General features: G+C 40.6%; 6 protein-coding genes and 1 long non-coding RNA gene across 13 annotated transcripts in view; 3 read left to right on the top strand and 4 right to left on the bottom strand.

Moving 5' to 3' along the window:
* Window positions 1–7,144, top strand: part of LOC101741169 (E3 ubiquitin-protein ligase HECW2) — a 112,838-nt gene extending 105,694 nt beyond the window's left edge. For all 7 annotated transcript variants that reach the window (XM_062670384.1, XM_062670383.1, XM_062670382.1 and 4 more), the window contains 2 exons: window positions 1,476–1,642; window positions 3,367–7,144. In XM_062670384.1, the coding sequence (XP_062526368.1) occupies window positions 1,476–1,642; window positions 3,367–3,625 (426 nt within the window). In that variant the 3' untranslated portion in view covers window positions 3,626–7,144. The remainder of the gene's footprint in view (window positions 1–1,475; window positions 1,643–3,366) is intronic.
* The window catches only part of LOC110385588 (uncharacterized), a 933,915-nt gene that overhangs the window by 608,688 nt on the left and 298,371 nt on the right, over window positions 1–26,856 (top strand). The gene's annotated exons all lie outside the window — the stretch shown is intronic.
* On the top strand, window positions 795–22,831 carry LOC692930 (calcitonin gene-related peptide-receptor component protein; the record flags this gene model as incomplete). Its single annotated transcript, NM_001046772.1, is given in 6 exon segments — window positions 795–812; window positions 16,320–16,526; window positions 16,626–16,752; window positions 17,372–17,492; window positions 18,165–18,317; window positions 22,417–22,831. Coding segments are annotated over 4 exon segments (384 nt in total). The 3' UTR covers window positions 22,519–22,831.
* On the bottom strand, window positions 5,726–6,995 carry VIG (plasminogen activator inhibitor 1 RNA-binding protein-like). Its single transcript, NM_001279364.1, is given in 1 exon segment — window positions 5,726–6,995. A coding segment is annotated over 1 exon segment (1,170 nt). The 3' UTR covers window positions 5,726–5,825.
* Window positions 10,375–11,980, bottom strand: LOC101741446 (glutamine synthetase 1, mitochondrial). Its single transcript, XM_004930309.5, has one exon. It carries the CDS (start codon window positions 11,895–11,897, stop codon window positions 10,683–10,685), a length of 1,215 nt encoding a protein of 404 aa, XP_004930366.4. The 5' UTR covers window positions 11,898–11,980; the 3' UTR covers window positions 10,375–10,682.
* Window positions 12,860–14,901, bottom strand: LOC101741588 (glutamine synthetase 1, mitochondrial). Its single transcript, XM_004930310.4, has one exon. It carries the CDS (start codon window positions 14,838–14,840, stop codon window positions 13,653–13,655), a length of 1,188 nt encoding a protein of 395 aa, XP_004930367.2. The 5' UTR covers window positions 14,841–14,901; the 3' UTR covers window positions 12,860–13,652.
* Window positions 23,842–24,981, bottom strand: LOC134199470 (uncharacterized). Its single transcript, XR_009973978.1, has 2 exons — window positions 24,780–24,981; window positions 23,842–24,581 (listed from the first exon to the last, which is right to left on the bottom strand). It is a non-coding gene; the product is annotated as an uncharacterized LOC134199470 (long non-coding RNA).

Below are 26,856 nucleotides of genomic sequence, written 5' to 3'. Positions count from 1 at the left end.
AAATTAAAACTATGATACAATCACTAGTTTCGTATAATTAATATTAATAATTAAAGTTTTAGGAGTAAAATTGAATAATTCCAATATTTTCTGACATCGATCACAACGCATGACGTCATTTGTGGCTAATCATTGTTTTTGTGTATATGGTAAGCTCGTCACTTATTCTGACCTCTAATCAAGTTGCACGTGGTGGGTCGCGTTAGGTTAGGTGTGTTATATCAAGTTTGAGCGGAGATTTCTAAAAATAGGAACTGTCAATCTGGTTGCCTATTGTAGACGTCAGTGACTCTTATGCGATAAAAATTCTACAATTTATGAGAGAGAGGATATGGGTATATGTGATCGACCAGTTGACTGGGACCCACGGATGCGTTGTGACTGCTCTAGACCCAAGTCCAGCATGAACTGGAAAGTTCATCGTTCCAAGACAAATATTCTTAATCTTCTCGAAGCATCTTTATGCAAATTTCCCGCTGTCTTTTGCCAAAGCGGTTTGCTTTTGTTTAAGCTACGACTTCCCAATCATCCCTTCCAATCTTTTGTATTCCAACTGATAAAAATTCCTCTAAATATTGTATGTTATTTTATATTAGAATTATACACAACGTTACCGCGCAGTTTGAAGGGAACACCGGTAATCACTTATTCAGATAGTCCCTGAGCTCGTCTGCAAATGTAAGGTGATAAAATTTTAATGTAGCTTTAATGTTAGAAACTTTGTAAATAAAATGTTAGTTGTTTGTTACAAAATTATTGCACAAAGTTCGTGACATCACCGCCATTATTGTGTTGAGAGAGAGAGAGAGAGATACGAGATTTACACAATACCTCTTATTCGTCTTTTATAATTGTATGTACTGCGAAAAATTATATGTCATCACACAAATAATATCGCTTCTGTTTTCATTTTTAAAAAGGTACTTTTAATGGTACTAACGTAAAAATATAACGCCGAGCAACGGGCGGCGGTCAACTAACCTGAACTAGGGCTTCAGTAGCTCAGAGGAACTAAATCCCCTCTGAAATTCTGCTGTGGAAGGACGCGGGAACCCACCACTAGCAATTTTCCCAAGTAAACCTTACGTATGTATTCCGTAAAGGTCACGATCCTTAGCACTGAGGAACACGACGCACGGAGGAGGAGGCTAGCATTTATTACTTGCGCATGTACATTTTTTTTCTTACCTAAGCTGATAGCCTTGAGAGGCCTCAGCGTCGCCTTAACTAGTAGGTGAGCTCACGGGGCTCAAACCTGATGACGTTGCTAACACGAACCCTAGCAAGAGCCGTACTTGGATCTGAAACGCGACCCACTAAGAAGTTCCGGCAAGAAACTCAGTGGGCTGTGTCTGTGGGTTGTCATGTACATCGTTTCCAAATTCAAATTTATATGAATTTTAGAGCCTATAAAGAATAGTCAGGCCTATATCGTCATCATTCGTCGCTCGTATTGAACGCAGTGTTCCGCGCAGGTGGTGGACCCTCGGCTGGTGGCCGCGTTCGACGCCCGCGAGCTCGAGCTCGTGATAGCCGGCGCGCCCGAGCTGGACGTCGCCGACTGGAGGAACCACACGGACTACCGCGGCGGCTACCACGACGCGCACCCAGTCATACTCTGGTTCTGGCAGGCCATCGACAGGTACGCGCTGTTCAGCGCGCTCAGTGCGAGTTTTTTAACGTTCTCGATAGCGTAAAAGTTAACCCAATTTTGTATGCAGTTGGAACAGCGCCCCTAGCGGCAAACGTACGCAAACGATCCCATTCGATACAAATATGAGCTAACTTTTACGCTATCGAGAACGTTAAAAAACTCGCACTAAGCACACTGATCAGCCTCATTATGACTTTTCTTGGTATAACAGTCGAAGTCAAACGCACGTGCAGCCCAGAGGCGAATTATCCGTAAGGCAAACTAGGCACGTGTCTAGGGGCGTGTAGTTACAAGGGGCGCGCGAGCTCAGAATTTTTAAATAAATAATGAAAATAACATATCGACGATTAAGAACTAAATGCTGATCTATAATCTAAATCTATAATAGATTATATTGCACAAGCATCGATATACTCGTATTTTGCAATATTGCGGGTTTGTTTGTATTTCATTCGCGTATGAGCGTAAGTACAAAGGTCCTGGTCTACTAAAGTCTAGGGTTTGATGATACAACGTCATCGTAATTGTAAAAACAAATAGCTAAAATTTATAGTATTATATAAAGGCGCCGATAAATTGATTTCCTATGGCGCTCTGGACTTTTAATCCGCCACTGATACAGTCTTCTCGTGGGTAAGTGGATACCGCCGGTCGCGGCACAGACACCGACTTCCGTAAGCAAAGCGCTTCCCGTAAGATCTTACAAGAGTTATGGTCATGTAATGCTACACACCGGACTGATTGAAATGACATTAAAAATGATGCCTTATGGCGCGCCGAAGATAAGGTCTATTGCAATATCAGTGACAAATACGTTAAGTAAATTAAAATAAATTACAAATATTATTTATATATTTGTGATTTGTCAATTTCCAAGCAACGATAAGTCGTTGGTTACGATGTGGTAATTTGATAGTGATTTCAAAATTGAAATTCAAATTACAACATAAATGTTGAGTGAAGTATACATATTAAAAATGAATACAATATCATTATACATTTTTTTATTCATTTATTTGGTCCTAACGGTAATCTGATCCATGGTTAATGAATTTCTCTCTCTGAATTTTTTTCAAAGGAAAACATTTTTTCTACTCAAATGTTCTAAAAATAGTGCAAAGTCGAACAGGATGCGGCGAGGCATCCCGTTTTCATTCTTCTAAAATTAACGCTGCGACAAAAATGTAAAATAATAATTACATTCTCGTAACTTCAATACATTGAAACGTCGGTTTCTAAAAGAAGCATAACCCTGAGATAATATATCAGCGAAACAAACTCAGTGTGCTTGTCAAAATTTGTATTTGTATCCTCTTTTTTTAATATGAGGATATAGTATTAAATGTATTGGACAAAAAAACAAATGTAACGATATAAAATGTATGTAATGATAATTACGTGTTAGATTTTTTAAGTTACTAATATAGATTATAAGTAATTCTTATTAACAAAACTGGCGACCCGCCCTCGTTTCGCTTCGGAAACTGTAATTTATTATTGATTTCTCCACTATTTAATGGATATTATACATATAAAACCTTCCTCTTCAATCACTACCTGTTAAAAAAAACCGCATCAAAATCCGTTGTTTAAGCATACATAGGGACAGAGAAAGCGACTTGGTTTTATACTATGTAGTGACAGTGATGATATGGTTTAAAAAAAAAAACTGAAATAAAAGTATAAATAAATAAATACGATATTTCCTTCAGGTTCACAAACGAGCAGCGGCTGAGGCTCGTGCAGTTCGTGACGGGCACGTCGTCCATCCCGTACGAAGGGTTCGCGGCGCTGCGCGGCTCGACGGGCCCGCGACGCTTCTGCGTGGAGCGCTGGGGACGCGTCGAGTCCCTGCCGCGAGCGCACACCTGCTTCAACCGCCTCGACCTGCCGCCCTACCCCACCCCGCAGCTGCTCTACGAGAAACTCCTGCTCGCCGTCGAGGAGACCAACACCTTCGGCATCGAGTAGTCCCCTGACCGACATGATCTGCACTCTTAGCAGAAGTCAAAAATTCAATTTCGGATCCTACAGATGTAAATGTAGTGGCTTTTAAAAAACTACAATCACAGAACAGAGAAATAAGTCTACGGGTTAAAATATTTGGGAACTAAGGCTAACTAGATCCACTTTTGTGTGAATTAATTTTCCAGCCATCGGAAGATCAGATAGTGTTGACGATTTTCGAAGAGTTCGTCGTCCCCGGCACAATGGCTGTGTATAATCGTTACTGGATCCCTTGTCGAAGTGTAAATAATTAGTCAATTTGTAGTGTAGCCGACAGACAAAGATAGATTTAAGATCAAATTTAATATTATTTAGACATGCCTAGACATTTATCGGTGTAAATTGCTGGCCACTTGTCTTACGGTTTGTACTTTATGCTTTTAATGTAATGTATATTGTGGCTGTGAAATGGGACTCATATCCTGTATTTAGAATATTACGCTTGTTGTCACTAATTTATTAAACCACTGATAATTAATATTATTTAACCAAGAATAAAGAGTAAAAAAGTATTAAAATTTGCTCACGTGTGGAATTAATATAATCCTGATCACCCTATACAACCGACAAAAAACATTTTAAGCTTTTCCCACTACAGCAGTAAACTGAAATGTTGACAATGACAAAGTTATGTTATTTAGAACAGCAAGAATCTCATACATTTATTTAGAACTAAAAAAGTTGTCATAGCTATCTTTCTAAATCTGAGATAACTGGATGAAGTCAGAAAACAGCAAAAGACGCATAATGATTTAAGTTGTCACAATTGCAATACAGGTGGTATGATGATAGAAAGCACTGCACTTTTCCACAGGCCATCTTTATTAAAGATGATTAAAGACTAATAATACTAATCACAAAGTCATTTTAAAACTTATTTTAATGACTTTTGCTGTTGTATATAAAATGACTTGCACTATATATCTAGGAAATATGCCCATCATGTAATTTTAAGATTATTTATTTTTTTCTATTCAGAGGGCAGACATGCGAGTCCAGAATGTTACTGTTCACTATCATTCACATATATAGCACTCTCGGGAATGACAGAGCTGCAACTTACCATTATAATAAAATTTTAATGTTCCTCTATTTATGTTATCTTTATATTCCACAAGAATTTGTTAGTAATGGTTGTCATGTCATAGTAGTTTTTGTTCATAGAACAATCTACCAAATTAATTTTCATTTGTAAATAAATTATTTATTGCTCTTATTTTTCCCTAAAACTTGTATGTAATGTAATATCGTGTTGGTTCTGTTTAAGATCTATGTTAAAATGTTATTAATATCCCATGTATTTGTTTCATTATCAGTAACTTGTATTTTTATGTGTGAAAGTGATAAAATGTGTCAACAGTAAAATATATCTATCTTACTATTTGTTTTATTGTGACCTATTTCTGTACCCATCCTGTAGTTTTAAATGAATATAAATTTCGATGATTTACCACGAAAGAAAATATTCATTCACAAGATTATAGTATCAAAATTTAAAATGTAGGGGGGAGGCATTTGGATAAGAGGACAGCTCAAGAATTTAAAAATAACCAAGAAATGTATCACACATACAAAATGTTTATTTACTCAAGAAGTTCGTGTAACAACAAATATTAACCTTGTTCTTTTTGACCTTATCTTTAAAATATAACTATTTACAGTTCCCAGTCTGCATTTGTCAACACAAACTCATGATATAAAATGCAAGGGTTATTTCTTCACAAAATACTATACTAACTTGTGACGGAGTAGATTCAAACTCATCCATAGCTTGTCGTCAGTCTGAAGGTTGAAATCTTATTATCACCGATTACTCAACCAGTAAAATGAAAAGCTGGTGTGATTACAATATAATAAAAGCTATTGTTATAAATCCACAATAATAAGTATGTAGCAGTAGTATGTGTATCAAAAAATAAAACTTAAACAAGACGAATCCTCCCCCTTTACTCCTTTCCACAGAAACATGTCAATCCCCAGGCAGCGTTGCAAGTTATAATCAACTCACAAAATTTAGAGCCAATAACTACGTAGACTGATTTCAATGTAATACAATACACACTCTTGTAAATATATTGTATATTTACTTCAAAAATAACAGTACATACATTATAATTTGTAACTCTAGCTTCGAAAGGGAGAAGAATCTAGACTCACTGCGAGTCTAGCTGAGAGAGGGGAAATCCTTGCTGTCGTCGACCTTCGGCGGCGTCACGTGGTGACGCTGTACCGGGCGCTCCTCCACGACCGGCGGCTCCTCGCGCGGCACTCCTCGTCCGCGACCCCGGCCCCGTCCGCGGCCTCGCCCGCCCACACCGCCGCGCCTCGCACCGTCACTAAATGTGAACTCAATGCCCAACAAACGCTTCTGGCGACCCACGCGCTGTGGATAGTCGGCCAGATCGTATTCCTCGTCAGTTTCCTCATCATCACCACGGTCACCTTCCTTCTTGCGTTCCAACAGAACCAGGTTTTTCCACTGGCTCAAGTCTTCACCCTCACCTGCCTTCCTCAAATTGTACTGCGGAGCGGTGCGTTGCGCGTTGCGTAAAGCCTTGTATTCATCGAGTGTCAACTCACGCGGTTCTTCCTCAGCGGGCACTGCACGTTCAGTTTCAGGCACTTGTCCATCGCCAGCGCCGGCTTCAGGAGCCTTCTCTTCAGTAGTTTCACCCTCAGAACCGGTTTTGTTCAACTCGTCGAGATCGTCCTTGATCGTGCCCCAGTTGTGGGGACCTGCGCCCTCCCTCTTGTCGACTGATTTCACACCGGTTTTGTCAGAGCCGGATCTTCGGTCGAACTCACGTTTGCCTCTATTGTCAAAAGAACGCGGCCCGCGCGGTCCCTCACGAGGCTCACGCGGTGGTCTTGGTGGACCGCGACGCTCTGCACCGTCCTGGTTGTTGTCGTTGAAATTGCGGCGCTCGTTGAAGTTAGGCCGACGATCGCCGAACTCGCGTCTCGGTGGCCGCGGAGCTCCTTCCTTGTTTTCTGCGGTACCGTTCTGCGGCCGATCTTCACGACGACGCGGAGGCGGACGCTCAACATTACGATCGACCGGGCGTGCAGGTCCCTTACCCTTCTGTTGTTCTCCACTTTTGATGTCTTGAGACTTCACATTTTGAGTTTCCTTAATGCCCTTCCGGGTGGGAACGGTTACGCCTTTAGCGGGCTTGGGTTCAGGCTTGCCTTTGTTCTCTTTTTCGGCTTCTTTGGTCTTCTTTTTGAGCTCCTTCGCCTGCTCTCGCGCTTTTAACGCATCAAGAGGATCGGTCTCATCGTCCAAGAAAAGAGCGTATCTGTTCACTACTCCCACACCGTAGGAATTCTCCATTGTGATCCTCTTGATGATTTAATCACACAATATTTAGATGTTATTGGATTACTTTCCGCGCACTAGTAAGGCGACATTTTGTCTTATTTTATTGATTTCATTTAATATGGCGGACCGATTCGAACAACTACTACGCCATATGACGAAAAGGAATAGAGTAAAGAAACAAAATGGTGGAAAAACTTTTTAATTGTCTATGGTCTATACTGGCACAAATGACATTCTACTATAGTCGAACGATCAAGGATTTGTTTCAAATAATATACCTATTTTTCATTTCTATTTTATACTACCTAATAATCATTGTTCCAGTTTAAACTGTTATTAATTGATACCCATGCAGCCATGCACGTTCTGAATTAAAGATTCAGATTCTCGGCTTGTTCCTCGATTAGTTTTTGTGAGAACAAAAAATTTAAAAATAAATAATGGGCAAAAACTTTTCAATACACCTTTGTTTGTATGTCTCATTTGTACAATTGTCTCATCCATATTAACAAGATAACTGGAGGCATAATCAATCTAATAGGCATATGGGAATCCATATAGAGTCCCTTCTTTATTTCGCCGTAAAGTCGTGTTTTATGTAATTAACACCACAGTTGAAACAATAGAAATTTTATTGTTGTAGCGGCATAAACAATTCTAAGTAATTATATTACATTAGTTATTAAACACATTATAAATTATATTTTCGTTTTAAATTGGTGGTAAAAAAGGTCCCGTCTCACAGACTATATTCTTTTTCCCATCTCTCGTGCGTTCCGGCTTACGCATCATAAAAATGTGCGTTCTTAAACGCCACAGGCATTTGCAAACAATGTATAAATCATCACAAATTGTTTTCCCGATAAATTGATAATGTTTGAAGCTATTATTAATAATCATGTACTTGCCTTGGTAGCCTTGAAAGCGTAACTTTGCTAATTTCATTTATAGGTAGTAGGGATGTAAACCGGTTCGAAGAAAACCGGAGAAAAACCGGTTTTTATACATACCGATAAATACCGGTTTTTATTTAAGAATACCGGTTTTTTACGCTTTACATTTACAGTTCATACCAGTGCTACCAGATCAAATATACAAGCTACAAATATAAAAAAAAACCGTCTTTCAGAATCAAATTACCGTGCATTACATTTAAAAACTACAGTGCAATAACCACAATATGGTTGGTAGACTTTTAGCGTACGAAATGAGGACTGTGACCTAAATATCCACATATCTGCACCCAACACTCAGAAATGGCTTTCGCCAACCAGAGCACATGTTGTCTGCAAAAGAGATGGTGCATCGTGAACTGGGGAATCTTCTTGAAGAATTTTCAACTCTCGCTTTATCATCGGAACAGCCAGAAAAAACACACAAACAATTTTAAAAAGCCTGGTATTCTGGATTTTTTGCATTCGCGAAAACGGGATATTCCGAATGCCACGGCGGCCGCAGTGAATATAGTGCGAATGTATATTGAGACTGAAGCCGCCACAGTAAACCACACCGAAATTGCTGGCACGTGCTAGCATCCAGAAGGAGCAGGCTTCTGAATGACGCAGTGGACCAACTATGCCTCTTGCATCAAAATTTTGATTTAATACAATAGTATTAAATCAAAAATAAAATGCTTTTTATTATTGGATAATATATATTTGATCATTAAAAGCCTATATAAAATATGCTCACCCAATTAATTGTATGAAGAAAACTCTTCGTTTGTACGTAAATTTGTTTTATTTAGTGATTATTTAGCCTTTATGGAAAAAACCTAAAAAAACCGGTTTTTTGAGAAAAAAACCGGTAATAAACCGGAGCCAGAAATTGTAATCGGTTCACATCGCTAATAGGTAGATATAAATAACTACAGTATATCTGAATCAGAAGAAAATTATTGAAGCAGAAACTGCTGAAGTTTTAGAAATAGTCCACATTTACTAATATTAACTGAACACGAAATCGTTATTACAGGGATAAGCAAAGAATAGGCAAAGAGCAGAGATTTGGTTTTAATGACGCTTCTTTGAAATCCCTTAGTGTGTAAAATAAAACGGCAAACGTTAACTGTACACCTGCGGTTACTCTAGGTTTTCCTGCGCTCGGGAGTGGGAGAGCTCTTCTAACCTCTCGGCACCGTGTCGCCGCCGTTGAACCAGGGGTCGGAGGAGGGCGTTTGTCCAGCTCTGGCCCCTGTGAGGAGGCAGTCTCCTCCCGGTAATGGTCACAGGGCGACCTAAGGGGGCTGAGGCTGCGCCGCACGCTACCGTCACTCTAGCGCGCTGGCACCAGGAGGACGGGAAGACGCGTCGACGGCTGCGGACTGCGATGCGGTCCGCATTTTCGTCGTCGCTGTCGTCATATATGAACATACTGTGGAAGAGCAACCCGGTCAGCGGTGTATCGCGTTCCGACTTGGCAGGCTGGTTCTGGCCCAGCGGGGTATCTCGGAACACCATCGGCATCGCCCGGGCAGCCCGGTAGGGCCGCCGTACCTCGGAGACCGACGTCGTTGGTCGTCGATTATCGCCTCAACGACCCGTCGGTCGGGCGTCCTCGGGGTGGCACCGCGTGTCTGGTTGTAGTGCATTCCCGATCCTGCGGACAGAATGGAAACCAGTCGACGTCGCCCAAAACACGTCATCTCGGATCCTCACGATCCACTAACGGTGCTTCTAGGTACTTCAAGCACCGGTCACCGTTCCCGTCGAACCCGTCGCTTGCGACGAAGGGCTCGACGAGTAAATTAACTCTCAGACACAGCCTACTGAGTTTCACGCCGGATCTTCTCAGTGGGTCGCGATTCCGATCCGGCAGTAGATTCTGCGAAGCACGACTCTTGCTAGGGTTCGTGTTAGCATCGTCGTCAGGTTTGAGCCCCGTGAGCTCACCTACTAGTTACGGTTACGCTGGAATAGCCGCTCCAGGCTACCAGCTTAGGTAGGAAAAAAAAAAGGTTGTAGTGTTGACCGCGGGAACCCCCCTACTCTGACCGGGTTTTGACCCCGGACGGAGATCGGACGTCGGGTGTAAGAGTGCAGGGGAGCCGTTTAGTGGGTGGGCCCTAAAATTCCTTGGGCCCGCGGTCTGCTCCCAACATCTTGCAGATCGTCAAGTCCCACATAGATCGCGCGCGCCCTAGGCGCGGGGTCTTCGTAGGAGGTTCGGCAATCGGGCCGAAAAGAAATATGTTTTTCCTGCGTTACATTTTTTTTTATTCAGGGGTTACTGGTGGCCCGGAGGTTTTTCCAGTTTCACCAAGACGGGCCTGCGTCAAATACCCCGCAGGAAAAAAAAGATAGTTTACAACCGTCGCGTACGTCATCAAAGCAACGATGATCACCTTAATGACAAATATTTGACTTACAAATATATAATAAAACCAAAGTAATGCTAAATTTGGTGCAATTTTAATGATAACGACATAGACAAAGCATCCAATTTATGTAACTATTAATATTAGAACTGTGTGTGTTTTTGTAAATACGTAGTTTTTTCGAAGAAACTTGTTTTATTTATAAAATTAAACAATATAAATGTTAACAATTTTTTTATAAAAGGCTGAACTATTAACTTTTATGTTAACATTATTATTATTGTAATTAACAAATTTGACGTTAAGTCGTGATAAAGTTAATGAGAATTTACTTTAAATTTCTGAATTGTGTGCTTATTCATCTCAGATGTTAAAAGAGTAATTTATTTAGTTGGTGGGCATACAGGTTTTCCTGCCTTTTTCGTTCCAGCTGGGCCTAAGCACGTCTCCAGGAGTAGCCCACAAACCAAATACGGATCACAATCACCAGCAGGCCTTCTATCCTCTATAAAACCTTTCCCCTTTTCTTTTGTATTTCTTTGCAACCGAATTGATGCTTTTCTGTCAGCAAATCCCCACGAGAACTTATCGAACGATGCCGTTTCAAATTTACCTGTTAAACGTTGTCTGTTGGTAGCTTCATCGTTACCATACTGTTTGATGTGCTTCATATGGTTAGTCTCCAATTTCTTTAAAGATTCTTCAATAATCTTGAATCCACCATCAGAACGCATACCTTTAGTGCTCATATTGTGGTGCAAACCAACGCCAGGATGTAACTGCCCCATAGGCTTAGGATGATATGTTATATCAACACCGTGATCTTCCGCAACTCTGGCCATGATATAGCGCGACATCCACAAATCATCGGGAGCTTTTATACCTACTGAAGTACCAATTTGCCACTCCCAGCAACCGAACATAACTTCTGCATTGGTTCCTTCAAAATCTAGTCCAGCATACAAACAGGCTTTCGTGTGAGCTTCAACTATGTCTCTTCCCGCAACGTACTTTGCTCCTACGCCACAATATGAATACTGATATTTTACAGCAGGGAAACCGCCCCCCTTAGGCCAACCCAGACCCCACCCGTCTACATCAAGCATAGTATACTCTTGTTCTAAGCCGAACCATGGTTCGTGTGCTGCATGATAAACACACAAATCATTACAAAATTTTCTATGATTTGTCGCAGCTGGTGTTCCATCGCCATAGTACACCTCACATAACACCAATACGTGAGGGTCGCATCGAAATGGATCTCTGTAAACTGCCACAGGCTTTAAGGTCGTGTCTGAATTATTCGCCTTAGCTTGTCCGGTTGAACTGCCATCAAATGTCCATAAGGGAGCCTGTTCTGGGGAATAAGGAGCACAGTTCATAACTCTGTCTTTCGAACGCATGTTGATTCCAGAGCCATCAATCCAAACGTATGTGGCCAAAACCTTATTACAGGGTAAAGGTAACCGCATGTATCGGTCTAATACCTTTTTTCCTAAAACATGATTTATAGAATGTTTAAGTAAATTTCTACGGCATATTTTTACTGTTGTTATTATTTTCCGACTCAGCAACACATTTCTTAGTAAATTTTCCATTGAAACATACAAAATGAGTTTTTAAAAAATAAACAAATGCTTTATCTAAAGATACACTGACATATCGGGAAAGACGTTTTCTTTGTCAATTCTTTTAAATAGATATTCTTTTAAATTATCAAGAATAATATACCATAGAAATAGAACCTTATATTAATTACTCTTTTTGCGGCGTTTAAATGTTGCTTGCATTTATTTAAATGTCGCTTGCATTTGGCAAATAAACCTAGGTCATAGGTCTCTAGACTAACATAAATTTTCCATGTTCATAGATTTTTTAATATCAATATCCACAGAATTCTGCTTATTCTAAGTACCTACTCATAAGTAGCTACTGCTAGTATATTTTGATGTTTGTGTCGAGTTGCATTTTAGGTACCTACCGACATCGCAGCTGGCAGGGTTTGTTACCACGGTTTTTTTTTTGTCCTACCTATGCTGATAGCCTTGAGAGGCTATTGCAGCTTCACCCTAACGTTTGTAGGTGAGCTCACGGGGCTCAAACCGGAGAGTTGCTAACATTGACCCTAGCAAGAGCAGTGCTTCGCAGAATCTACCACCGGATCGGAAACGCGACCCACTGAGAAGATCCGGCGAGAAACTCAGTGGGCTACGTCTATGGTTTAATTCGCTCGACGGACTCGACGAGGACGGTGACCGGTGCTTGTGGTGCCTAAAAGCACCGTTAATGGATCAGGAGGATCCGTAATGACGTGCTTTGGGCGACGTCGACGGTTTACCATTCGGTCTACAGGGTCAGGTATGTAGTTTCCAGCGGCCAAGACAAGAGGGTTCTCATGTCGTGCCGCCTTCTCAAAGTGGCGCAGCGATGCCGACTGTAGATTTACCACGGTAAGGCCACATAATATGTGGTAATTTGTTAAACTGTAAAAGCTGGTTAAAAATGAAAACATCTAAGAATTCACTCCAAATCTTTTATTAAAACACCTGTAAATACCACAGTTTATACACATTGTACTGCAACTCCATAATTTTTGCCTTTACATATACATCAAAATGTAGGTAAACCAATATTTCAACAAAATTTTGATAATATTTCAAGGTTGAAAGTTGAAATATCAAAAATCTCATTGGATTTATTTTCCTTTTAGTGTATGACGTTATGCGTAAACGAATTCAGCACAGAAATCCGCTAATTCCAGTTAATGAGCTTGTCCGAAATAGGTATGAAGTCTATTCAGTGACAATTTACTGGTACCACCACCCCGCCTATTTCTGCCGTGAAGCAGTAATGCGTTTCGGTTTGAAGGGTGGAGCAGCCGTTGTAACTATACTGGGTCTATACTGAGACCTTAGAACGGATATTTCAAGGAGGGTGGCGCATTTACCTTGAAGATGTTTATGGGCTCCAGTAACCACTTAACACCAGATAGGCTATGAGCTCGTCCATCCAACTAAGCAATAAAAAAAACATGAGAGTTGGCTGAGTAATATACTGTATATTTTGTTGTGGCAAACAAAACAAAAGATATAGATATGACCAATAAATCTAAATTTAGTAGTTCACAGTAAATCGTAAATCATTAGACTTAGATTTTCTTAGTACATATCTAATGTAACTAAAATAACTCTCATTTTTATTAGGTTTCATTTTATAATATTTTATATGTATATATTTTAAATTTTTACATTTTTTCTAAAAATAAATTTTTTATTAATCAAATTATATCTAATAGACCATCAAACACGAAATATTCAGTGCTCTTTTTAGTTGTTTCTTCCAATAAATTAAGTTCAAATACATGTTTTAGCAATTACGCCACAAACCATGTACGGATCACAGTTGCCTGCAGGTCTTCGATCTTCAAAGTATCCTTTGCCTTCTGATATAACTTTTTTCTGAATTCGTATCGACGCACTTCTATCAGAAATGCCTACACGACACGAATCATATGATGATGTTTCAAATTTTCCTACCAACCTCTTCTTGTTATCTTCACCATCTTTTAAATCATAGCTTTTAATGATTTTTTCATGTTGATCGCATAAAATTTTGCAAATCCTTTTTATTTCTGTGACACCTTGATCGGCACGCATTTTCTTTGTACTAAAATTATGATGACATCCTATGCCAGCATGTCCATCTCCCATTGGCTTAGGATGAAAGCTAATTATAACGTCGAAATGCTCTGCTATTCGATTTAGAAGATACCGACCTATCCAGATATCGTCAGCTGCCTTTATTCCTAATGTAGGTCCTACTTGAAATTCCCACGATCCATTCATTACTTCTGCATTGGATCCGTCGTAATCCATGCCAGAATAGATACAAGCTCTGGCATGACACTCAGCAATTTCTCTCCCGGCTACATGTTCACCTACACCACAGTAAGAATTCTTAGAATCTTGGTCTGGATACCCTCGTGGCTTTGGCCATCCCAAAGGCCAATGATCACGATCGAACATTGTGTATTCTTGTTCTATACCAAACCATGGTTCTTGGTCACAAATTTTACTCAAGGTTATAGCTGATGATACTCTGTGGTTTGTGGGGGTCGGTAAACCTTCACTAGAATATGTTTCACACAAAACTATTATATGCGGACTCTTACGAAAAGGATCTCTGTACACTGCAACGGGAAGTAGTGTAATATCTGAATCCTTCAGATCTGACTGTCCAGTTGAACTCCCGTCATACGACCATTTCGGCACCATTTCTAAATCACAAGGCTCCTTATCCAATATTCGGTCTTTAGACCGTAAATTTATCCCACTAGCATCAATCCATACATAGGTGGCAAAAATTTTATTTTTCGGAAACGGTAAATTTAAAAAGTAATTGTAGTACGCATCATGCGATCCTGGATGCCCAAAGATACTGCTAGTACTTAAATAATAAACATGTTTCATATTTTTATACACTAAATTCTTTGATAGGAAAATACTTCTAAAAACTTTAGCACATGTTTTAAAGCAGTACATTGTTTAAAATTTTTGAATTAACTTTTAACTAAAAACGGTTTTTAAATTACCTTATAGATTTAAAAACTCGATGGACGCGGAAGTCTTTTAAAATTATTTATATATTTGTAAGAACCTATTTTCAAACGATTTCTCTGGCTGGATTTGTCTCTGTAGGCTGGTACTGGTAATATCCGAATGCGTACCGTATTTTCCATCTTATCTATATCTGGCGGTGTCTTTGACGCTCTTAGCATTTTGTAAGCCCGTTGATCGTTATGAGTTAGTGGGGAATCCAGAAAGACGATAATAGGCCTTTTTATACCAACTCGAGCTGGCGCTGAGAGGCTTCGTCGTCGTGACGGTGACGACCGTTGGATTGTCATCCTATTTGCTAACGTGATAAATAGAAAACAATTCAACTCTAAGAGTTTCTTCCGCGCCTGCCTTGATAAATTTCTGTCACATTCGAGTCTAGAACTCGGTTTGTTGAACGACAGGTTGTTTTAGTCGGTTCGGCTCTAAGGTGTATATTGCGCCCAAGACGTAGGTTAGAGTCTGATAATTTTCTCCAAAAAGACTCCTTAACCTAACCCTAGCTGACACTACATTATAATTCCGCTTGAGAAGCAGTTTCGCGTCAAGAACAAGGTTTTGGCCTAAATTTACAAAAGCTTAAGCGATATGAGCTGAGGTCTCTTTGTCTAGTTGTTTAAGCTAGGTATTGGGATACTTGGGGTCGATATTTCGAGCAATGTCCAATTTTGGAGTAATTTCGGAAAGCCAGGTTTGCGTCAAAAATGTTGGGAGTCTCAACAGAGCGAAGCGGTACTTCACGCCTGGACAAATACTTGTTTTTTACAAACACAGGTCCGGCCTCGCGCGGACTACTGCTCCCACCTCTGCGTCGGGGCTCCCAAATACCAGCTACTTCCATTTGACTCCATACAGAAGAGAGCTGTCCGGATTGTCGATAATCTCATTCTCACGGATCGTTTGGAACCTCTGGGTCTGCGGAGGGACTTCGGTTACCTCTGTATTCTGTACCGTATGTTCCATAGGGAGTGCTCTGAAGAAATGTTCAAGATGATAACATCATCTCGTTTTTACCATCGTACCGATCGCCACCGGAGTAGAGTTCATCCATACTATTTGTGCGTTTCCAGGGGTCTTTTTTGCCATGTACCATCCGGCTATGGAATGAGCTCCCCTCCACGGTATTTCCGGACCGCTATGAAATATCCTTCTTCAAACCAGCCTTGTGAAGAGTAAGCGTTAGGCAGCAGCTTGCCTCTGCTCCTGGCATTGCTGAAGTCCATGGGTGTCAGTAATCACTCACCATCAAGTGGGACGTATGCTCGTCTCCCTACAAGGGCAATAAAAAAAGTATGTTTGACATAATGTCTACGGCTTAATACTAGCTGTCAAAAACATGTGTGTGGAGTTCATTTGTAAGTGTATGTTAGGTTATATATAATCTTACTCTATGGTGTATGTATTGATAAAGACTGAAGAGTTTATTTATACCGAATTTGAAACAACCCTAATTTTTAACAACAATGGCTCAAAAATACTATTTTTACCCAGTACAGTAATAATTAATAATATAATAACATATTATTAAAATCGAAGACGTAAGACTTAATTAAGCAATATAAACAATATCTAAAAAGTACAAATCTAACCCTATTAAACAAGTGTAAAGTAATTTAAGGTTTTAGCATGTATAAATATAATATACGCTAATTTTCGCCAAGAGAGTATTACGAAAGAGTGTATCCAATCTTTAGCAATATTAGTCTTAATAAGTTAAATGTGGAATATTTTCAATAATAGGGCCTTCGTGGATATATTTCAAAATCAAGCCAAAAGCCAGTGATACATTAGAGAAGTCAAACACCAAGTGATATGTGTTGAATTTGAACATGGAAACGTAAGACTTTTTTAGATAATTTTTTCTTTAGTAAAACTTTAAAGTTGGTATTTCGTTTAAGCAGTTTTTTTTTAATTCTTCTCATAATCTCAGACACAAGAATACCTAGTTTTGTTTTATATGATTATTTAACACTGAATAAGATAGAAGTGGAAACTTCTTTCTTCATATTCTGATCAATATTTGCTATCACTGAAACTGATTTAATTAAGCATTATATAAAAGTAGACAATATTGTTTAGATTTTCATTTAAGGCTAAAGTGGCTTATAGAACTAAGAATACCATGTGGATTAATAGCTGCCATATTTTGAGATAGACACTTTGTACAAGTCTCAGGTCTTCGGGTGGGTACCACCACCCTGCCTATTTCTACCGTGAAGCAGTAATGCGTTTCGGTTTGAAGGGTGGGGCAGCCGTTGTAACTATACTTAAGACCTTAGAACTTATATCTCAAGGTGGGTGGCGCATTTACGTTGTGGATGTGTATGGGCTCCAGTAACCACTCAACACCAGGCGGTGGGCTGTGAGCTCGTCCACCCATCTAAGCAATAAAAAAAAAGTCTCGAACTTTTTATTATTAACCTTTTGTTATTAACATACTTCATGTTACATTACAGTATAAAAGCCAATTCCGCATTTCTGTGTAATTATGAAGTTATGCAAATTCTCCAAAAGTTAAAAGATAACACACATAAAAAGCATAAGAGAGAAGCTTCACTTGCCACTGTTACATATGAGGTGAGGTTATCCAATAATTATTATATTCTTGCTTATATAACAAGCTAATTCAATGTAAAAAACGGTAGGCAGCGGCTTGGCTCTGCCCCTGGCATTGCTGAAGTCCATGGGCGACGGTAACCACTCACCATCAGGTGGGCCGTATGCTCGTCTGCCTGCAAGGGCAATAAAAAAAATATGTCATTCTGGTCTAAAGGATATAGTGCCCCTGATGTACTATTATTAAAATTGAACGATACAACTATGCAAATCAAACCCCACGGGCAAGTTGCAATTTATCCAAAGAAATTCATACTCAAGTCACTTTCACATTCGTAAATTCCAGGATGAAGGAAGAGCATTGTGTAATAAAAAACATACCTAAAAATAAAATGTTATAATTTGTATTTACATTAAGTAAATTGTACTTTTTTTTAACCCATAGACAAGTAAATTGTACTTACAATATGTTTGTACTTACATAGGATTGATTTCTTTAGATATATCATGAGAGAGCTTTAAAGATTCCCTGTATTTTGCATTGGTCAAGTGGTAATAAACGTTAAATTTTATTCGCAGTCTAAAACCATGATGTTGCATGCTGTGTGCTCTACACTCATACAATGGAATATTAATTGCACATTTACAATCATATTCGTCAAACATTTAGATTATTTTTCTTTCTTTTTCCAGACTGTACATTACTTACAAGACACAGAATGCAAAAATCAGAGTGCCCAAAAAATTCAGAAGTTCCTAGAAGCTATGAAAAAATACAAGCTCACTAAAGTTGAGAAATTAATGATGGTAAACACTCCGCCCAGGACTGAATTGGAAATACAATTGGTATGTACATTGTTTGTTTTCTTCTTCTATCTACATTTTTAAAGACATTACTGTTTCACAGACAACATGGAACTTTGGGAACTTCTAATGATGAACATACTTCTAAAAGTTTTTTTTTTATTCTTCTATTGATAATGTGAAAAATCAAGGACAGGCTCACAATTCACTTGTTGTTAAAGAGTTACTCGAGCACGGAAACTTATACTATAGTGAATAAAGTGCTACTAAGAGTGCTGAAAGGAATTAGGATGAATTTGTGGGTGCTATTACTATGGGGCATCACATACTTTGTGAGTGTCCCCTATCTTTAAATTATATAGCAGGAATAATGTGATCAGTGTTTGGATGAGGAGTAGAGGACCAGAGAATGACATAAAATATTCCAATGGTTGAAACGCCATTGCAATTCATTTCCATGCCCTTAATTGAAGATAAATAAGATCTACTATTGATAGTAGAATTGTGAAGTAGTAATAATATGAGAAAACTGCACATTACATATTGCATGATACTAACTCATCCTCAAACTGATAGATGGTTTCTACTACAGTGCCAATTGTCATTGCTCGATATTGCCACAATTTGACAATAGATCACTCTTTCAGCTACAATCTAGTTTTCAGTACAGTAGCAACTTTATCAGTAACTCCTGTAGGACACAACAAACATCTTTACTTTACAATGAGTGAGAACATTTTAAGTGCTGTGCATGCGCTTATTTGTTTCATGACCAAAGACTTCCATAAAATTCCACATTGGAATCCTCAAGTGTTCCGAGACTGTCTCCCTTTAATTTCATGTGAGGACTTTAAATCGATTTGTACTACCCATTAGATCACATTGCAGAATGCTTCGCACAAACGCTACAATGGTAGTAGTCACCTGTGGACATCAAATGCAACCGTCTATCTTGTTAAATGCTGTTATCACACATTAAGAGTAACTGAAGATGCTGAAATAGCAAACGAACCTCAAAAATTACATGAATAAAATATGAGGACTGAATTAAACTAATAAAATTATTCCAAATTTAATGATATTTGAACAGTGGAATGCTACTGGTATTTGTCTTGAAGGGTGGGGCAGCCGTTGTAACTGTTACGCGCTGGGGTTCGAGATAAATAAAATTCCAGCAAAGTACAACTTAAAACTGTATTCAACACTTAAAACACTCAACAAACACTTTAAAACTCTCAATTCGCTTCTTCCGCTTCGCTTCAGGTGATCCGTTCGCTGTTTCGCTTCGAGTAGTTCCTACAACGCTTTTATAGCCGATACCACATCTCTAGAATTATCGAGAATATTCCACACATCTCTAGTATTGTGCTTCCGGTATCTGACAATAGATGGCGTTGTATTTCTCGAGCGTTCTAGATGCTACTATGTCCTTCGATATTCGTTTGACTATTCGCGATAGATGACGTTACTCTTACCGGCGTAACATAACTATACTGAGACCTTAGAACTTATCTCAAGGTGGGTTTTTTTTTTTTTTTTTTCCACAGGAGAAAATCGCCGGATCCCCACCCGCACAGCAGGTGGGGTATGTGGGAGTCGAACCTCACTAAAAACTCCTGCCGCTCACAGCCGGCGCCCTACCCCGGACCGGGTGGGAACCCAGTCGGAGCTATTGAGACGGCGGGACAGGGTTTACGCAGTGCACATTACATCCATCCCGCCGTCCCCCAGACGCCGGACCGGCGGCCGCCAGCAACACGACCGCCGGTTCCCTCGGTCGACGGGCCAAGAGCCCGATTGATAGCGCCGCGCTACACCTTCCCCCGGAGCGGTCGGGGGAACGCGACCTACCACGCCGCCCCACGCCTAGGTTGCTCCCCGCACAAAGCGGGTGGAGCTCGAAGCCCTTAGGGGGCCGGGTCACGGACGGGACCCCGGTCCCGACCCCCTGCTCGGCGGCGGCGGGTTTCTGCGTAGTGAGGAGAGCTTTGCCTCACTCGCCCCGCCGCCTCCTTCTGCGAGATGGTGCACTCGCAGAAGTCGAGCATAGCCTTCCAAGACTCGTCGCCGCCAAGCATCGACGCCACGACGCCAGGCAGCGACAAGTCTGGTCCTATCTTTGCGACAAGGACACGGCGCTGCACCTCCCATGCGGGGCAGACAGCGAGCGTATGCTCCGCCGTGTCCAGGTCGTGTCCACAATGGTGGCACCTCGTCGTCGGCTCAGCTCCTATCCGGTGCAGGTACTTTCCGAAGCATCCGTGCCCAGTCAGCACCTGCACCAGACGGAAGGTGAGGCGTCCTCGGCCACGATTCACCCAGTCATAAAAGACTGGGTAAACCGCCTCGACGGTCCGTAGACCCCACGTGGGGTTGGCCAACCGCCTCGACCACGATTCGAGCACGGACCGCCGAGAATGGGCCTTCCGCGCCCGCAGCTCACTTTTGGAGGGACGCGCCACGCCCAGAGCACGAAGCTCACTGCGCCACCGATAGTCGGCAGCGAGCGACTCCGCCTCCAGTTCCCATGGCGGCGTCCCCGCCAACACACACGCCGCCTCGAATGAGACGGTGCGATATCCACGGATGACCCTGATAGCAACGGTGCGCTGCGGCCGACGCAGGAACCGAGCCATAGTAGCCCGATTGCGCGGCTCAGCCCATACAGGCGCACCGTACAGGGCCATCGATCGCACCACCCCAGCGTAGAGGCGGCGTACAACCTGATCCGGCCCCCCGATATTTGGGAGCAGTCGGTTCAAAGAACCGGCCGTCCTCATTAACCGGGGGACCAGCTCCGCAAAGTGAGCACGAAAAGCCCACCGGCCGTCCAACACGAGGCCGAGGTACCTTAACTGCACCCCGACCCCTATCCGGACGCCCCCAACCACGATGTGGGCGTCGACAGGTGGCGCTCTCCGCGGCCCGTGAAACCACAAGGCCTCGGATTTACTGAGCGCCACGTCGAGGCCCAGTCTCTTTATCCTCCCGACGACGAGGGCCACTCCCGCTGTGGCGAGACGGGCAGACTCTCTATAATCATCCCCCCGGGCCACGACCAAAGTGTCGTCCGCGTAACAAATAACACGGAGGCCCGGGAGGAGGGCACCCCTCAGCACCCAGTCGTACCCGATGTTCCACAAGAGGGGTCCGAGAACCGACCCCTGTGGAACACCACGCACGACCGGAAAACGGTGAAGGGTCCCACCGTACCCGGTACATTCGACCGACCTGGCCTCCAAATAGGAGCCAACCAGCCGGCGGAGGTAGAGGGGCACTCCATGCCTCTCCAGTGCCCCCCCTATCACAGACCAGGGCAGGGTGTTAAATGCGTTGGCGATGTCAAGAGACACCGCCAGCGCCACCCCACCCCGTGAGACAGCCTCGTCCGAGAGGGCCCGCACGCGAAGTATCGCATCCACGGTCGAACGGCCCTCCCGGAAGCCGAACTGCTCCGCCGACAGGTCAGGTCCAACCCCGACCAGGTGCTGAACGATGCGGGCAGCCAGAATACGCTCCAGCAATTTTCCCGCCTCGTCCAGCAGTACGATAGGACGATACCCGGCGGCTGTATCCACCGGGCGCCCCTCCTTTCTTAACAACACAAGTCTGCCCGTCCGCCAGAGCAACGGAAACCGTCCCGACTCCAGGCAACCATTAAATAGCTCCAGGAGCCGGTCCCCCAGGGCATCGAGGGCCAAGGCCAGCACCCGGCCATGGACTCCGTCCGGGCCGGGGGCCGTGTCCTTTGCAGTCATCCTGACAACGGCCACACGGAGCTCTGCCCCAGTGATACGGGGCACCTCAGCAGGGGCTTCGCCGTCGATGGCGTCCGACGGCTCACCCATAGCAGGGGGAACAAAACCCTCCCGCTCCTGCGGGAACAACGCCGAAACGATGTCCCGCAGCTGTTGAGGCTGAAGTCGCTCAGTCAAAGGGGGGGCCCACGGGCGCAGTTTGCCGCGCACCAGCCTATACGGGCTCCCCCATGGATCCGCTTCGAGCGGTGGGTGGCGCATTTACGTTGTAGATGTCTATGGGCTCCAATAACCACTTAACACCAGGTGGGCTATGAGCTCGTCCACCCAGCTGAGCAATAAAAAAAGGTCTCAAGTCAAGTCAAGTTTTTTACTCTTCACAGATTGTACAAGAGAGTGAGGAGAGATTATCTGAAGAGGACGTACAAGACATAATTAGTATAGTTAGCCAACATCTACTTGCAAATGATAATTCTAATACATAATGCAATCTGTGAAGTCGTTCTTGACGTCGATTGAGGAATAAACCTACGTGAAGTGATATTCCTTTAAATAATGATAAGTATTGCATAAGGATTGCGTATTTCGTCAGAACCCGTAATCTAAAGCATAAGCAACTGGCAGGGGTTTTCTGGAGACCAATAAATACATTGCGTGCACCATGTATCGCAAAAAAGATTTTCTATAAAAAAAAAAAGTTATTTTTTAATTTTATAGCTCGGAATAAATACCATCTGCCTCTATTTTCGTGATCAATTCGATATATAAAATTAACTGCAAAATTAAATTGTTTTAAGTAAAATTTTGTTTTTATTGTTACACATTAATAACAAAATAAACACAAAAATTGTCATCGCCAAAAGAATTAAATGCCCGGTGTATAAAGTGGTACTGGTAATGATGCGGCTTTTTTTTTATTGACCTTGTAGGCAGACGAGCATACGGCCCACCTGATGGTGAGTGGTTACCGTCGCCCATGGACTTCAGCAATGCCAGGGGCAGAGCCAAGCCGCTGCCTACCGCTTAATACTCTCCACAAGCCTCGTTTGAAGAAGGACATGTCATAGCGCTCGGGAAACACCGTGGAGGGGAGCTCATTCCATAGCCGGATGGTACGTGGCAAAAAAGACCTCTGGAAACGCACTGTGGATGACCGCAGTGGCTCCAGGTAGTATGGATGAACTCTACTCCGGTGGCGGGCGATGCGATGGTAAAAACGATATGCCGGTATCATCTCGATCAATTCCTCAGAGCTCAGACCTCAGGCTATGGTCTGTTCAAATTTCGTGGAGTTTTAAAACTCCTGTTCATAGCCTACAAAAAAAAAAGAAACTCGTTTTTTGACCCGAACATATTCTACGATCTTAGTTCCCATAGTGGTCCAGGTAGCAAAAGCAGTGCTTCGCAGAATCGACCACTGGATCCGAAACGCGACCCACTGAGAAGATTTGGCGAGAAATTCAGTAGGCTTAGATGAATTTGATCTTGCTGTATTACGTCAGACTAACGCTTACTCAAGTGTGAAAATTTAATTAACAATAATCTATTGCTTACTTCGATCAATAATAGTACTAGATTAAAGATCAGGAACAAAAATAAGACGCTCCAGTGGCCACGTTTGCAGACACGAAAACATCTTCATTTCTTAGAAAAAAGTTTAATAATGTTAACGACTTCAGTTTATTCTAAACCTTAATACTTAAACATAAAGTTTAATTACCATTGCAAAATATATGTATTTAGGTCCTTTCGTCAGAAAAAGAATATTATGGAATAAATTTAAAATGTCACTTGAACTTAAAAAGACATCAGTACAAAAATATTTATTCTAAAATGATACTTAAAGCCTAATTTATAAGGTTAAAAATATTTGTTTAAAATTTCGTGCTTATTGTATTGTGGAACTAGATGTAGTTCTTGGTATTACATTTCAATGCTCAGAACACAGTAAGTATTGAAAGACATAGAGTTGCAGAATATACATATTTGTTTTAGGTTTGTTTTGTATGGTCGCAACTATTTTTGACCGATTTAAAAAAGTAGTAGATAATATTTTACATTGCCGCTATTACAACAAATAGGTGATAAGAAATAAAATTGAATAAAGTAAAAAAAATATGAAAGGAAACACGAAACATGTTTTCCACGTATTCTTTATACAGAAGTTATTAAACCAATAATGTAGGTTTAATTACCTTTAAACAGATTCAGTTTGTTATAAAGCTGTCTTTTAGAAGTCATTTTTATATGAGCGGTTTCTTTTTTACAAATATAATGTAATCTTATATCAATGAATTTTTCTATAATCAGTTTAATTTAGGCTTATTTTATGGCTGTGTTCGTTTCCCCCAGAAAACAAATCCTTTTCAGCATATACGCTTAAAATATTTACACATACATATAAAGTTTTTTTAATACTTTTTTGCATTGATTTGCCACCACCATTGAACAATTCTAGATTTTTTATAAGGGTTCTATATTTCTTCTCCTCTTTCTTTCGCGACATTAAATATCCATTGTGCACAGCGACAAGGGGCTACTAGGAAATCTACAAACAAAAATAACATTATAAAATAACAAAACTACTCTATGCGTTCCCTGTTCAAGAATAGGTGATGTTTGTTACAATAGTTGGTGCCTTGTTGCAAACATTGGCCAAACAATTACAATATTCGTAAATTGTGTTTTATTTACAATATAATTGTGTTTATTATTTTATGAAAAACACTTAGTAATATAAATTTACCAAAAAAAGATATTCCTTCCAAAACCTTGGTGTTACGGTGGTTTTTTACTCAATTTTTGAACGCGCATTGCAGCGTTTTGACGTCTTAGTGTTGGCTATGACTGGACCATACTAATTTGAAATAAGACCACAAATTTATTTGTGGTCTTATTTTTCGGGCCGTTTTTGAAGCGCTAATCGCGAATCTAGTAGTATTATTGATCGAAGATTGCTTATCATTATTGAATTAAACATGGAAATTGATCACTGCCTGTATAATAGTTATGTGTTTTAATAATAATGACCTAAAGACTGAAATAAGTGAGTACTATTTTATTATTAAATTGTTTTTTTTGTGCAACTTTATCTGCATAGCAAATGACATCAAAATCCGATGACCACTAAGTAGTAATTATAAGTCATAGAACCATTCATATGAAAGTTTCCATAAATAATTGAATTACGTGATACGCATATTCGGGACTTAGCATCGATGATAAATATACCTTCTCTGTTTGAAATATTTTATTTTCTGTAGGAAGAATGTAAATAGTGGTTTTATGGCATATTCGCTATTGTTACGCCTATATACAATTTTTTCTTTGATTTTCTAACAAGATCTAGAGCCTATTTAGATTTATCAATACGGGCTATTTAGATTTATCAATACTTTGAAAATTCCCGCTATTGATCAGCGCGTTCAGTTTTTAAAGATGAAGCTGGTATCATTATGTCCTGTGACAGCAGCGCTGCGTCTGCGGGACTCCTTTCGTGGCGCGTACTCTACTATGTTTTTATTAATTTTAAGAAGATCTAATTATACCTACGTGTAGAGCTAATTTGTGTTTTCATTACACTTAAGATAACAAAAAAAAAACATTACGAAATTACGAACCAAAGAAGAAAGCTATCTAATGACTAGAACCATTACTTTAATCTTTAGAACACTGGTTCATAAGAAAAGCATGGACTTTTTGGCGGGAACGCGAGGAGTGAAGTTCTGTGATTTGTTTTATTTTGTCTATTTAGTGTTTCTTCGGGTTTAAATGTGTAATAATGGTGGTTTCTTAACTGTTTAATATCTGTGAAAGTGCAAAAATGTGGGAAAATGAAACAAAGCCGCTGGACGTAACTTCTCGGGATCCTCCAAAAAGTCCACTGAAAAAATCTTAGTAAATTACCACCATTTTACTGAGATTATATTTCATCCCATATCATCTCAATTCATTTCATTTAATTTCATCACAGTTGATTAGTGTCTCAAATTAATCATCTTTATTTCATTTCACTCCATAATATCATTTTTCATAAAATATAATATAAATTAAAATAAGATATGACTGAAAGGTCTCAGTTACCAGGTCATAAATTTTTAAAAAAAAAAAAGCATACGTCCGATCATAGATTATACACTTATTTTAATTGAGACTAGACGTGCGCTAATCATGTTCGGAACTGGATTGAACATGACATCGTTCTTTTGAGTGTCGGAACTAGTTCCAGTAAACATGTTCGCGGAACTGTTTAGTTTCACGAACATGTTAAGTCTAGTAGCTGTTTGTAGTTTAGTTTGTAGCTGTTTAGTTCCGCGGACATATTAAGTCTAGTAGCTGTTTGAAGCTGTTTAGTTCCGCGGACATGTTAAGTCTAGTAGCTGTTTGTAGTGTAGCGAATCACGTATTAAGTTATTATTAATTACACAATATTTTTCAAAAAAGGTATTAAAAATACAATTTTTTAAAAGCACTATATAAAAATAGATTGCCGCTTATGGCAATTATTATTGTAATTATTATTTTGTAAGGTTTTTAGTTTTAGGTTCATTGTTACAGCTGGTTGCATAATTTATTAATGTACTGTAATTACTTTGTCATAATTTCAACTACTCTACTACTTTCATTATTTTTCAATGTAGGTATTGTACGATGCACCGGAAACTATAACCTATCAGTTGTTAATTAAAGTACCACGTTATTCTGATATACAACGTAAATTAAGCTCGTTGTAGCCTTACAACCTTTTTCCCATAACCGAGATACCGAATAGCGAAAGTGGTGAATGTTTTAAAATTCTCGAATTTTGAATTATGATTTTCTAA

The sequence above is a fragment of the Bombyx mori genome, chromosome 10 (genome assembly GCF_030269925.1).
Source record: "Bombyx mori chromosome 10, ASM3026992v2".
Lineage (NCBI taxonomy): Eukaryota > Metazoa > Arthropoda > Insecta > Lepidoptera > Bombycidae > Bombyx > Bombyx mori.
Note: the sequence above shows the minus strand (reverse complement) of the source record. Positions and strands in the feature narration are given on the sequence as shown.